This window comes from Gymnoscopelus microlampas (genome assembly GCF_963454915.1).
Source record: "Gymnoscopelus microlampas genome assembly, contig: SCAFFOLD_25, whole genome shotgun sequence".
NCBI lineage: Eukaryota > Metazoa > Chordata > Actinopteri > Myctophiformes > Myctophidae > Gymnoscopelus > Gymnoscopelus microlampas.
The window spans coordinates 122,678-136,913 of NW_028155862.1; the positions used below are offsets into that span (position 1 = coordinate 122,678).

Here is a 14,236-nt window from a genome sequence, read left to right on the forward strand (position 1 = left end):
ATGAATTTAACCCCGCTTGTGCTGAATCTGGGTTGAGTGAGATCAGTGGAGCTCAATGAAAACAAGCCCAAAATAAGGGACTATATATGCTACAGCTAGTTGAAAATAGCAGATCTACAAGCTCACAATGCGTTGCGACGCGTTGTGAGCTTGTGCTATTTCCCCCCAAAAAATAAATATTTCTTAAAAAAGAGGTCATTTTGGAATGTTTTTGAAACATAACAACACAAATCTTGTATGTATTGGGTTGTTAAAATATTTTCAGATGGGGGGCCGGTCTGCAGACAAATATAATTAATCTGGGTGTCCTTCCTTGCCATGAAAATGTTTGAGAACCACTGGTTTAAGCAACATTGATTGATTGATTGATTGATTGATTGAATACTTTATTATCAGTTTGCAAAAAAAGGCAAGAAAACCGCAAGATACCAATATTTAGAAGCAACTTTACAGGGGGGGAGCCCAAAGTAGCCTATAATAAGCGGACATGGCAACCCTACTCGATGCCCACCTTACGACGCGTCTCATTGGCTGTCCTTTTATCTGCTGTTCACCGGTTTATTCATTCGCTGCCAGCATCCCATCCCATGGCCCCGAGGGATGGCAGGCCTGTCGCGCTGCGATTGGCCCGCCGTTGGTTGTCAAGCAACCACCGCTGGGGCTGGTCTGGTGGGTCTGGTCTCTGGGTCTGCAGAGTCAGTGTTGTTATTATGAGTTTCCACTAACACTCAGTGGTGGTGGAAAGTAACTAAGTACATGTGCTCATCAAGTACTGTAGGCTACTTAAGTACACTTTTGAGGTATTTGTACTTTACTTCAGTATCTCCAAATTCCAATACTTTTACTTCTACTCCACTACATCTCAGAGGCAAATATTGATGCATATTCATGCAATGAGCTGACAAGCTCATTGCATGCACTTTCACATGAGTATGAAATGAAAACAAAAAATGACACATTCACAGCCCCCCACTAATATCTCTGGTGTAAGCCACCAGTCCCCGTTGATATTGTAGCCCTCTCCAACGACAACTGTGTGATAATAATAATAAACTTTATTTGTATAGCACCTTTCATGACATGAAATGCAGCTCAAAGTTCTTTACAGAGAAAGAATATAATCACAGAAGAAGTACAACCTTTTTTTTTTTCTTTACATTTTTATCCCGCGATTTTTGTAACCCATTTTTTTCACCCGGTGCCAATTTCCTAAGTGATCCTGGGCACTACACCAGCCCTACACCAGCGCTACACCAGTCCCCCACAGCCTAGGGAGGCCAGGGCCGAGCTTATGCTTCGTTCAATGCATGAGAGCCAACTGACCTTCTTGTCACCTGAAAGGGGGGAGTTTCCTCGGTAGGACGTAGCGTGTGGAAGGAACACGTTATTCCAACCAGTTCCCTTCCCCTCCATCAGGCGCCCCGGCTGTCATGGGGGAGGCGGTATAGCGACCAGGATTACTACATGTTTTTGTGAGGGTATTAACTACCCTAGGAGACACGGGGAGAACATGCAAACTCTACACAGAGTAGGCAGAAAAGTACAACTAATTTAACAATGAAGCAAAAAAGAAAAGCAAAAGCATAAAACAACATCAAAATAAAAGCAAAAAAAGGCATGACCCCTCCCAGGGGGAGCAGCAGTCGGGAGAGGGCAGCTGTGTATCATCTGTGGATCATTTGTTTGAATGCCATTATCAATTATATACTCTCTAATGGCTTTTCCCAGGTTGGACTTAATCTTTGCGTCTGCAACCAACTCGTGCAGTGGCGACAGATTGAAAGACAATATGTCAGGCGACGTTTTAAGGCTGTCCTTCCATTTTGTGAAGCCGGCCGAGTCCTCTGTCGTCAGAGAAAACTCTCCGCTCCAGCCGTTTCCTCCAACCACCTCAGTCATATGCTTAAGAAAACCGTTTTCGTCATTTGTCACAGTGTCGCGGTTGTTGAGAATCTTTCTACATGCCTCACTAGTCATGTTGGGGGCCACTTGGGCCAGTTTCACGAGCCCCTGCCCAACCATGATCCCCATGTTCATGCAGTGCTCCACCTGACCTACAGTGACAGTATTCAGGGTGGCCAGACAAGTGTCTATGGTCGTCACTTTGTTCATTCGACCCCCCAGGTCCACCAGACGAATGTAGTGCGTCCCATAGATCTCAATGAAGCTGCGGTATGCCTCAGTAGTGTTGGTAGTGTTGGCCATGTTCTCCAGTGGAAGAGACTGGATGTCTTGCTGGAACTGCACTGACAGAGGACTTCTGTTGGGCACTCGAAATCTACAGTATGAAGGAGAAGGATGGCATGTTTCATTAGCTTTGAAATATGGTATGGTTAGTTGTTAGTCGTTGTACAGTTTGTGTCCTCAAGTGTTCTGTTACCTTAACGTTAAACGTATTCATTGAGCACCACAACTACTCAATAACTAATAAATAAATAAATAAATAAATAAATAAGTATTCTGTGTGTAGTGATTCGCGCCAAATGTATACGTTTTATAAGAAATTGAATATAATACACAAGATAAGGAGGGTAGGGTGTATATTATCATTTTAGATAATTATATATGAATTACATTATTACATTATTTAATTATCTGTTTAATTTCTCTGTGGTGAAAGATTTAAATGTTTATTTAAATGTACAGTATACCATGTTGGTATATGTGAAAATGTACACATCAAGCGATGCCGCTTGACGTCTCCTTTTTCAACATGTAGAATTATAGTATTTTGTTGCCTGAGGCTTGTTTTTGATTTGTTTTGTATTTTTTATTATATTGCATATATTACATTTTTTGACTTGGTTGTCTAATTTTAACATGTTCGAAATAAAGATTTTCATTTATATAGGGTTTAAGTGATTAAAGACGATGGAGAGACATGGGGATGATCTTGGATCAGCCCTAATGACTTTAGATAGAACAAGCAAAGAGCAAAAAACATGATCTGACCTGTAGTGTTTGCAGTGGAACTGGTTGACGTTGAGAGAAGTTTTCTCTGACTGGAAAGAAGAGGATGAAAAGCTTTGCACCTTAGACTTACTGCCCGCCATCTGCACCTCACCCTTCAACCCACCCCCTTTGACCGGCAGTTCTAGCCCCAGACGCCAGTTATTCATTATCACAGAACTGGCACTCTGCACCGCAGAGGTAAGCGAGGAAAAGGTCTGATTTACACTCTTGCAACGGTCCGAGTGAGTGTGCCAGTCTGCCATGTAGTGAGGAAGCTTCTGGAACTGGTCGTCCATCAGAGGATTAGTACAAATCGTGCAGGAGCTTGTTGGGCTCAGGTATTTGTTGACTTCAAACACATAAGCACCAGTAGGCTCCAGCTTCACCACATCGTAGCCCTCTCCCGCTTGGTCGTGCCCCGGTACGAACGGGAGAGTGTGACATTGTTCCAGGGTACCTGCGCGGCACATGAAAGCTCCATCGATGGCATCGAGGTTAGAAATGATCAGGAAACCCAGGGTCATCAGGGTGTGACACATGACTGAGGTCACCATTGTCTTTTACCTCCAGCAGTCTACAAGGTCTCACTAAAAGAAATTGGTACCTGTTACTTTACTACAAAATGCACTTAGTCTGGTCATTGATAATAGCTGAGCTTTCTTGTGGCCCCTGGAACATACTGTATTACATGTTCCAATGTAAAATTAGATGGTTGGTTCTACAGGATGACCCTTTTAATGTTTTTTCATAACCGTTAACCAAAGCTCGTTAATGGTTAATCAAACATTAACAGATATAAGAATAAAATGTAGGCTACTATGGATGAATATTAGTGACTCACTCAGGGTCCCAAATTAACAGCTACAGTGAGTAAGTCACCCAAAAGAAAATCACTTGAATATACACACAAAACTAAAAAAACATATCAGAAATTCATACATTTATCGTCGTGTAAACACTCAATTCTTACCGTCAGTCTCTCGGAGCTCGCAATGGAAAATGACGAACGCACCAATGACACCCTGTCAACTAGTAACACTGATGCCTGCAGGACACTTCGTACTGACTAGTGAGCATCCACTCTATTTATATGGGTTTGGTCTACCCATGTGGGTGAAACCTTCTGTTGATTAATCACGTGACTTGGTACTGTCTTACATGACGCAACTCAGGCTCCTGCACTGTGCTCTAACAGTGGCTACTGTCCTTATCTGATCTAATCAATCAACACCTGTTTCTCTCATGCAAACCCCACGTCACATCCTCTGCTTTGGAGCCGAGACCACAGGCCAGAGCCGTGGCCCTCACAATCTGCATTTGTTTTGACCTTTTCTACTAAACTTTAGTTTATACAATTTTAAGTAAGCAGAAAAATACACACATATAACATGGCAATAATTATACGCAAACTTCCCTGCTGAAAAGCTCGGATAATTCTACACTCACCTTCCATCTGCCTCCTGTGATTCTTTAGTTGAGACTTTCAATTTGAGACTGACATACTGTTATTAAAGCTGCTTCTGCATTGAAAACCAAGACAGGCAAAGTTCAAGCCCCCTGGAGGAACACAGGAGAATGAAAGTGAAGATGCACCTGTGACAGTATAAGCCTACAGTGGTTTAGCAAGGATGAGGAATGTATAGGTTTTAGCGATTAAATGATCTTGATGGAAGGTGGATGATGGGTAAAGAGGATGGTGGCACACACATGTGCAAATGTACAGCGATCGAAGAAGAAGGGGAAAAAAAGAGATTTACTGATCATTTAGTAAAGTCAGTAGGCTAGCTATAGCTATGGCTCCAAACTCTGGAATTATCTTGCTGAAAACCTTAGAGTCATCAACACACCAAGTTTCATAAACAAACTTAAAGCACGCATGGAGCACGATGTAACTTTCCTCTTCAACCTCGGATTTGAACCCGGTTTACAGCGCAAGTGCTGAATTTGTATTACCATTGAGCTAATAAAGCCAGCTCAGGGGATAAATTGAATCTTGACCATCAGGAAAAAAGTTGTCGTCAGATCCTGTTTCTAGGTGAGACATGACCTTTGACATGATCTAAATGTCTCAAATACTCTCAATAAAAGAGCAGGGAGACAAAATACAACCACCCCAATTATATTGTGCACATACTCTACCATACCAATTGGACAAAAATATTATTGTATTCATGAAAGAAAAGTTAACATAGTTAAAACACATCTAGTTACAGTTGTTTTTAACTAGGCCTATGGATGCATTAAAGGGAGTCCCTGGTTTTATGTTTTTACATGTTCTATGTATTTTTTTATTTACTGTTTTACTTATTATTATTTTGTATATATTATTTGTATTAAACCCAATATCATTTCATATCATATCAGTTTCTGTCAAGTACTTTGTAAACTTAAAGGGATATTTTACTTTCAAATAATAATCACGCCCCCCTCACCCTTTAGTGAAACATTCTAATGCTTGAGGGGGCCGTGATTTTTCCATTATCTTTTCATTTATTTTCCATATCTTTTTGTAATGTTTATTTTATTTGAAAGTGAAATATCCTTTAATGTGGAATTCAAATATTATGAATATTAATATTAATATTAATATTATTATTTCAAACTAGCCGAATAGCCACTCTGTAAGCTATTGGCATACAAGTGTTTGTCTTTGAGTCTACATATAATTCAGGACAATCTTCTCTTCAGCCTCCTATTAATGATTAGTTTGTGTATTTGCTTCACAGGCTCAGAGAAGGAGATAGTAGGCTAACAGTAAAGTAGGCACACCTGCGCCTGAGGACTGAGGTATGTATGCTTGCTTGCACCATATAACTCTATACCAGTGGTTTTCAACCAGTGGTCCGGGGACCACCATTGGTCCTTGAGGGGGTTCCAGGGGGTCCTCAGCCAAATTAATAGTTAGGAACCCAATTGACCCTTATGTGTCTCTGTAACTCTGAGAGTGTACAAATGGAACGGGTCCATTTGGTTCCATTTGTACACTCTCAGAGTTAAATGAACACTAATGAGACCCCCCTAAGGTGGCTCTGAAGCTTTAATCGTTATTCAAGCATAATGAATGTTGTTTTTTACGACAGCACTTCCATTTTCAGTGGCCGCAGCCTAAGTGGAGGCAAAACATTAGCTGTACACGTTAGACAATCAATACATGGATACCAACACGGATACAGGATGGGTGGGCACTAGGGACATCTGGGCACCTCGATGTAAAATCGGCAATTTTGTCCAAAATGTTAATGTTAATTGGTCTTAGTAATGTAAAGTATACATGTACAACATGTACCCTTCAACTTCTTGTTTATGCCCCAAAATGACTGGATATACAGGTTGTGTAGCAATTTGTAGCAATTGTAGAAATATTGGACCTTAATTGTCGAATGTTTAAGCTTGTTCTAATCATGTATACTTTAATTTGCTTAAAAACATTTTCCAAATATATATATTCTTTACATTTTGGAGAAAAAAAAGCCAATTTAACACTGAGGTGCCCACCTATTGTATCTTGTTACTGTACCTTCTTGAACACACACCTGACACACATCATGCGCTACTTGGCTGAGTTCTGAGAGAAAACACCTATATTCCTTAGTTACCCAATCAACTTCTGATGAATAGGCATGACAAACCTTATATCCATTCCATACCTACAACATACAATACTTTTATGTAAACCTTACCTGATTTGAAGTGTGTGCTAGAAACACAAGCACCGCCTCATGTCCAATCCTTTTGTTTTATATCTTTATATTTAACCATTAGTTGTCTTCAATTTATTTGACCAGCAGTGGCAGCTGTTATGCGGTTACACTTGGCTCAATTCGCTTTGTAGATTACAGATCCGGTCTGGGTCTAGAGCAGATATGGAAACGTTATGTGCCTTTATGTCTGTCTGCAAATTACAGGCTGGTAGGCGGGCTCTAGACCGCATCAGACTGGTTTGTTTGGAACATAAACCAGGCTTTCCAAAGCCTGGTGACGTGAGTTTATATGTGATAATTTCTCAAGATGGAGCCATTTACTCCTTTAATTTTGGAACCCAACAACACAGCCAGATGACACGTTAAAGATGGCGAGTACCTAACCTACTACCATGTTTGATACATGTTTGCCTCCAATCCAATATTCCTTTGTTTTGCCTCAATCATTCATGACGTAAGAACAAAAGGGGCCTATAGTAATCATTGTTTAATTGTCTCTATACTATAGACTGTAACTTAATCACTTTCAACCTGGCTCATAGCGTGGCACCGAGGGCCGCACTATGAGCTTGTAGATCTACTTTTTTAGATTATTTTTTTTAAGTGGGCATTTGTAACTCCAATCTTTGATTCTGGCGTCCCTGGAACTAAATATTTTACAAATGTTCGCTTTAAAAATATATGTGTATTCCAAGATTTGCACACATTTTGACGATTTTTCAAAGATAGCAGATCTACAAGCTCATAGCGCGGCACAGAGAGTGCCGCGCTATGAGCTTGTAGATCTGCTATTTTTGAATAGCCGAAGAAATCTTAAAATGACACAAATGATGCTTTCCCGGGCTCTATGGGTTAAGAATGAACTAGGGCTTGAGTGGTGAACGTTCATACCTATGGCGCTGAACGCGACAAACTTGTTCTCCCTGGGGTTGATGTTTTGGTCATAGGGTCTGTTCCCCCACATGTGAGCAGCGCTGTTGACCAGCCAGGTGGCGTTCAGAACCAAGGTGTACCTCAGCAGAGCTGGGACGAAGTATGCCACCCATGGGCCCTCATTTATCAACGCAGCGTATAAACCGCCGTATATTTTTCCATATATTCGGCGTACACCAACGTCGAAGTCACATTTATCAACGCATCCTACACAGCTGATCCGAGCTTACACTTGGTCCCAGCGTTGATAAATGTCATGGCTGAAACGAGCGTCATTTAAATAACACGCCCCATAAATATTCTCAAAACGCCCCGATTTTACGACATGAAGACGAACCAGAATACGACCAAAGACATGAAAAGCCAATAAGAAACAGCCCCCCCCCCCTCCCCCGCTGGCCTCGCCGCACACGCACACGCACACGCCTCTCTCGCTCGCTCGCTCGCTCTCTCTCTCTCTCTCACACACACACACACACACACGCCCGTAGCGTATTGTCACGTAGGCTTGTAGCCTACATGAATGACATATTATGATACCAATCACATCGGCATGAATGGAATACTTTTGTAGATTAATGTATTTAACCCATACCGAGCAGTGCGCGTTCGAGTTACACTAAAATAAAGCCCTCATGTAGGCTATTCCCATTTCCCAGTGAGACTCGGACCGTCGGACGGGCGAGTCCCGTCCCGCTCCGCATTAATGAGAGATAGCCTGGAGAGAACATTAATGAATGAAGGCTGGTGTGTGTTGGACCATGGGTTAAATGTCTGATCTCCCGGTGGCCATGAAAATATAACAGCAGCGCCGCCTGTTAGACCGGTGCTCGCGCAGAAGAGTGCTCTCGCAGAAAGCGCCCGTATATTTTGAAAATAGCAGATCTACAAGCTCACAACGCGTTGCTGGCTTGTGAGCTTGTAGATCTGCTATTTTCAATACAGACAGATCTACAATCTTATCTGAATGACTGTTAAAGCAGTATGTTTAAATTACTTTATAAAATGTTATATTTTCACAGGGATTATTTATTAGTGTAGATATACAGATTTATGAGTGGATTAGGTGTCCAATGCCTCTCAGACAGTCAAGCAATGCTGCTCCGCAGGTCTAGGATGGAATAAACGGGTGCAGCCAACGTCAACAACTGGTCCCGACCAGACGTGAGATCTCAGCGTACCGTAGGATAAAGCCCACGTCAGGATATATTGATAAATGCCGAAAATTGCGGTGATCTCGCCGTACGCCCATTATTTGGTCTACACCGCGTTGATAAATGAGGGCCATAGTGTCTCTCCCCACAGGTACCAAGGCACGAACATGGGGAGGCCAAAGCACAGGAGCAACACAGACGGCTTGTAATACCTATAGAGGGGAAACGGATGGAGTTCAAACCCATGTACTTATTATTTTCCTAAGTGGAATTTGTTTTAGTTTAATTCCCTCAGGACTGACAGTGTACATATAATGTGCTTGTATTTAAGCTCTGATGTAAGTGAATGGCATACACTTTACAACTGGTATTCTTCTATGTCAATCTACCAATGGGCCCCTTCCCATTTTCTTAACCCTTTACATTTTCTAATACAAAACAGGTTAAATCAACAACGCTACAAAAAGAAAAGGAAGGAATGCTAAAAACAGATTGAAGCCGTTTAGACTTAAATACTTCCACTTGACTGATTTAAATGCACTTACTTCCTTTGAAACATCACAACTTTGTCAGCCTTTAGGTCGCTGAGCTCCAACTTTTTTCCCTTTTCAATGACGTCGGGATGCTTGCGCACCAACAACCAGCCAATGTGGGCATAAAAGAAGCCCCGGGTGGCGTTGTGAGGGTCAGCATCGGTCTCTGAATATTTGTGGTGAACCCTGTGGTCTCGAGCCCATTCAAAGATATCATTCTGTGGGTTGATGCAAAGACAAAGATTACATACACTGTGCAGTCAAGATGGTACTTACGCTGTTATGATAACTGCCATTATACTGTTACTTCCAACTGTGCGTGTGTGCATGTTATGACTGTCTGTGACCTTAAAGGGATATTTCACTTTTAACGTGTTTGGGGTCATTTAAACGTCTACTCAGGCTTTTGTGGGCATACAGTTTTTAAGTTGCTTGATTCAGTATTTAGATATTTGATATTCAATTTATCAGACACGCCCCCTTCCTATATAAACCCATTGAAACTTCAAACTCCATTTTAACCATGATAGATTCATCGAAAACACCCGTCCTTGGTTCTGGTGACTGACATTTGTGTTTTTTCAATTACTTTTTTCATTCATTTTATATATTATAAATTTTATATCATTTTCTGGGAAAATTAAAAAAATGAATTTACCAAAAAAAAAAGACATGTTTGAAAGTGAAACATCCCTTTAACGCTCTGCAGTTACCTGGAAGGCCATGGAGTTAGCAAGAGCAAGGAAGATTCTTAGGGGCACTGAGGCCTTATAAGATCTGTGGCTCCACAGTCGATGAGCTCCTGCCGTCACTCCTAAAGCACTTACCAAAAAGCAAAACACAGCTGCGGGAGAAACAAAGGAGTTCGTCATCAAACAACACTATAATAACTTTCTCGCACATTCACACCCCATGGCATGAATCGTTTATTGTACTTGGATGACTCACTGTGCAAAAATGAATTTGTGGGGGCGTCAACACATGACTACTAAAGTCGACATCTGGGTGTACAAGGAACTAATTGGAGCGATGCTTTTCAACCAGCGATCAGTGAAAAGGGAAATAGTATCAATTACTCCAGACTATTCACAAATGAGTTCGAAGCCGGTGAATGTAATTGAGTAATTACATGAGTTAAGGGGGGGCATCTTGTGTCATTAACCCATTTAGATCTGAGGCCGATTTTAAAAATGCCTTCTAAATCCTAACCTAGGTTTTCTGAAAATCTTAAATCTTTTATTCAAAATACATATACAAAGCAACATCGAAAATGTCATTTCCCGGTTTTAAAGGTATAACAACGTATAGGCTTTCCCGGTCTTGGGTTAAACTGTGATAATGTCGGTGCTCGGTCCTAGGACACATGGGTATAACCATGGATACAGCCATTCTAAGGTTCAATTCTAGCTGAAAGCGGTGGTGATCGAGCCCTCGGACCTTCGCAGCGTTCTCGCACGTTGGGACATGTGGCAGCCGGCGTGACTTTACATGATTCCAAACCCTCACACTCTTGGGATTCTGCACAAAGGAGCAGACTGCCGTGTCCTAAGAACCACACGTACTGTAGGTGGATGTGAATTCTACTTTAAAAAAAAGTAATGTTTTGTACATGGAGAACAAAATCCTGTATAACGGTTCAATCAGACATGACACCTGAAAGGGCAGAAATAGACAAAGATACCTCTGAGCAGCAGCTAAATAAGAATATCAGAAATCACCAGTCATTGGTAAAACAACAACTGGACGCTTAAATAGGAACAGCCAAGTTCCTGTTTCAGTGTCGTGAAGTGCACAATAATGTCTATAACAAGCTGTAATTAACAGGCGTGTTGTTTTGATGTTGCGGATATCCACATTACAGTACAATGAGCATGCAAATTTGCCGTGTCACCACGATACCATTCCACGAAAACTCAAGCCCTTCACAATGTCACATCATAGAGGTCTTAAAGGCTTTGCTGGCCAAATTTGAGGCAGATGCGAGGATCAGTTTGTAAAAGTATCATAGTGCCACCAGTGGGAGGCACCATGATAGGATTCAAAATTGGCTTGTCTTCAGGCCAGGACTCTGATCAAACTCGTGTCAGATTTAGGCCTGGTCCGCAGCGTGGCGGTCCAGGCACCCTATAGGCTGCAATGCCAGCCTGACAGCGTGTCGCAGGTTCGATCCCGTTCCCGAAGACCTGAGCTGCGTGTCACTACCCATCTCTCTCCCCATTTGCTGTCAGTCTACTAAGAAACAAACTTGTGTCAGATTTGACCATAATAGTCGAGTTAACCACGTCCTATGGAAATTTTACGCCTCACGGCAAAATGCAGGCAAACCACTCTTCACGATTAGCCTATAACCACCTGGTAGAAAGTGGGCTGGTGTCTTTTGAAGCCATATTATGACATAACGTTAGAGCTGTGACTTTATGGCTTCTAAAATATTATTTAACCCCTCCTCGACGTTATTCGACCACATCTGCACACACAGACTTAAAGATATGCGTTGGCGTTGTGAGTGAGCTTGTAGAATATGATTATTTTGGGGGGTGGTGTGGCCTGAAAAGGTTGAGAACCATTCAGTGGTTCTCAAACTTTTTCATGTCAAGGACCCCCAAATGGACACTTATTAGCCCGCGGACCCCCATTTGAAAAGATACATTTTAAGGGCCCCCAGTTTGACATGCATTAGGGCTACGGAACCACATTTAATGGCATTTCTATCTCGGGACCCCAATTCATGTTGTAAAATCAATGTTAACTTAACTCTGAGAGTGTATAAATGGAACCAAATGGACCCGTCAGGGTCCATTTGGTTCCATTTGTACACTCTCAGAGTTACAGACCCATAAGGGTCCATTTGGTTCCTAATCTATCATTTAGCTGGGGACCCCCTAGAACCCCCTCAAGTATCCCTGGGGGTCCCCGGACCCCACTTTGAGAACCACTACTTTACTCAATACTTACACCAAACCAAGGTCAATGGAGCTGCTGCAGGGACTTGTGAAACGCCATAGGCAGCTCCTACGTGCAATAAAGTCATTAGGATGACATTCTTCCAGACCATGATGCGTTGAGGTTTGGGGCCTTCTTTCTCCTGGTATGCGTGGTCAAAGGCATCATCTTCTGTCTGTGTCGTCGGCTCTGAAACAACCTTACTATTCCCGTTGCTGATGCTGGACCTGATGATGCGCTTCACCGGATAATCTGAGCTCTCAGCCTCCGTCATGGTTGGTTTGGCTGCTAATAATATTGTCTGCAAAAAAAATCTATAGAAAATAAAAAACAAATAAAAAACGACATATATTTTTATATTTGTATATATTTTTTTAATATATATTTTATATTTTTTTACATTAGATTTTTATATATATATTATAAAAATAAAAAAAAAACGACATATATTTTGTTATTATATCAGATCCTTTGTCAAGACCATACGGTTACAAAAGCACGTCTGCATTAATTGCAGTGCTGCTGCTTTGCCTGGGCTTGGAGACAGTGTTGCCAGATTCAGCGAGGAAAATAAGCAACCAGGTCTATGAAAACAAGCCCAAAAGAAGCGACTATTATAGGCCACCTGAGCGCCATTTGAAAATAGAGCTTGTAGAGCTGCTATTTAAATAAAATCATGGGAGGGAAAAAAAGAAGGGGAAATGTGGAATAAATGAACACAAAATCTTGCATGGGGGGCTGGTGTCCCTGTTACAAAATCTTTTTAGATGGGGAATTGGGGATGGATGTGCGGACGATTACATATTAATCTGGGGGTCCTTGACATGAAAATATGTGAGAACCACTGGTTTAAACAACAATAGGAAACAAGCCCCAAATAAGCAACTACACTTTAGAAACAAGCCCAAAAAAATAGCCGCAACAACCAATAATTTACGTGTACGCGACAAAAACAAGCCCCAAAGTCGCGTCTAATAAGCGGACATGGCAACACTGCATGGAGACAGACAGGATGGAACGTGATGATGCTGTTGCATAAGCATAATATTTATATTTACAGGGAAAAATCGAATATAGGAAACGCGCAGCCAGCCACCCACGCCTATTAATTCATACTCACCAGATGTAGACTTTGACGAGGGTTGAAGGGTTTTTTAATGAGTGGTATTAAGTTATGTTGCCACCAAAACTACGACTTACAGAAGAGGAAATAAACGGACTGCTGCTGATGTTGCATCTGTGTGAGAATTAGATGAAGTGCGGCTCGTCTGGCAGCGATTGGACAAGCGGGCAGTGTTGCCAGATTGCATGAGAAATAAGCAACCACTGCCAACCAGGTTTTTTTTGATTGATTTAATACTTTATTAACAGTTTGCATTTCCTGGTGTTAAGCTTAGACGTTAATAGGACCAGACCAGTTACCATTTGCAGGCAGATGCTCTTTTATGGTGGTTTTGAAGGAGAGTAAGGAATCACACTCTTGGTAGGGCTTAATTGATTGATTGATTGATTGATTGATTGATTGATTGATTGAATACTTTATTAACAGTTTGCAAAGACAAGCACAGTTCAATACAAGGTCTGTTAAGAGGATTTTAAACCCAAGAAAGCACTATATGGCTTGTTTCCATTGGGGTCCTTTCTTTGTACTCAATTCATCATCAATTCCACATTTTGGTGGCATATTAGCAGTAGAATGAATTTAACCCCGCTTGTGCTGAATCTGGGTTGAGTGAGATCAGTGGAGCTCAATGAAAACAAGCCCAAAATAAGGGACTATATATGCTACAGCTAGTTGAAAATAGCAGATCTACAAGCTCACAATGCGTTGCGACGCGTTGTGAGCTTGTGCTATTTCCCCCCAAAAAATAAATATTTCTTAAAAAAGAGGTCATTTTGGAATGTTTTTGAAACATAACAACACAAATCTTGTATGTATTGGGTTGTTAAAATATTTTCAGATGGGGGGCCGGTCTGCAGACAAATATAATTAATCTGGGTGTCCTTCCTTGCCATGAAA

At 41.5% G+C, this 14,236-nt stretch overlaps 2 protein-coding genes across 2 annotated transcripts; both read right to left on the reverse strand.

Annotated features, from left to right (window-relative positions):
- Positions 1 to 1,093: 1,093 nt before the first annotated feature.
- Positions 1,094 to 6,807, reverse strand: LOC311041200 (perforin-1-like). The gene is made up of 3 exons (XM_084086104.1): positions 6,633 to 6,807; positions 2,953 to 3,539; positions 1,094 to 2,278 (listed from the first exon to the last, which is right to left on the reverse strand). Exons 2-3 carry the CDS (start codon positions 3,504 to 3,506, stop codon positions 1,552 to 1,554), a joined length of 1,281 nt encoding a protein of 426 aa, XP_083942230.1. The 5' UTR covers positions 3,507 to 3,539; positions 6,633 to 6,807; the 3' UTR covers positions 1,094 to 1,551.
- Positions 6,525 to 13,458, reverse strand: LOC311041201 (acyl-CoA desaturase-like). Its single transcript, XM_084086105.1, has 7 exons — positions 13,337 to 13,458; positions 12,229 to 12,517; positions 9,987 to 10,117; positions 9,286 to 9,491; positions 8,853 to 8,952; positions 7,545 to 7,695; positions 6,525 to 6,804 (listed from the first exon to the last, which is right to left on the reverse strand). The coding sequence occupies exons 2-7, from the start codon at positions 12,488 to 12,490 to the stop codon at positions 6,758 to 6,760; spliced, it is 897 nt and encodes a 298-aa protein (XP_083942231.1). The 5' UTR covers positions 12,491 to 12,517; positions 13,337 to 13,458; the 3' UTR covers positions 6,525 to 6,757.
- Between the last annotated feature and the right edge of the window lie 778 nt (positions 13,459 to 14,236).

Excerpts from the sequence above, each read along its gene's own strand:
- LOC311041200 (XM_084086104.1), bottom strand. The coding sequence starts at position 3,506 with ATGGTGACCTCAGTCATGTGTCACACCCTGATGACCCTGGGTTTCCTG. Across the intron at positions 2,279-2,952 it reads TTCCACTGCAAACACTACAG|ATTTCGAGTGCCCAACAGAA; the intron begins GTCAGATCATGT and ends TTCATACTGTAG.
- LOC311041201 (XM_084086105.1), bottom strand. The coding sequence starts at position 12,490 with ATGACGGAGGCTGAGAGCTCAGATTATCCGGTGAAGCGCATCATCAGG. Across the intron at positions 7,696-8,852 it reads GGCCCTCATTTATCAACGCG|GTGGCATACTTCGTCCCAGC; the intron begins GTGTAGACCAAA and ends GAGGGCCCATGG. Across the intron at positions 6,805-7,544 it reads TGTCGCGTTCAGCGCCATAG|ACCCAGACCGGATCTGTAAT; the intron begins GTATGAACGTTC and ends TATCTGCTCTAG.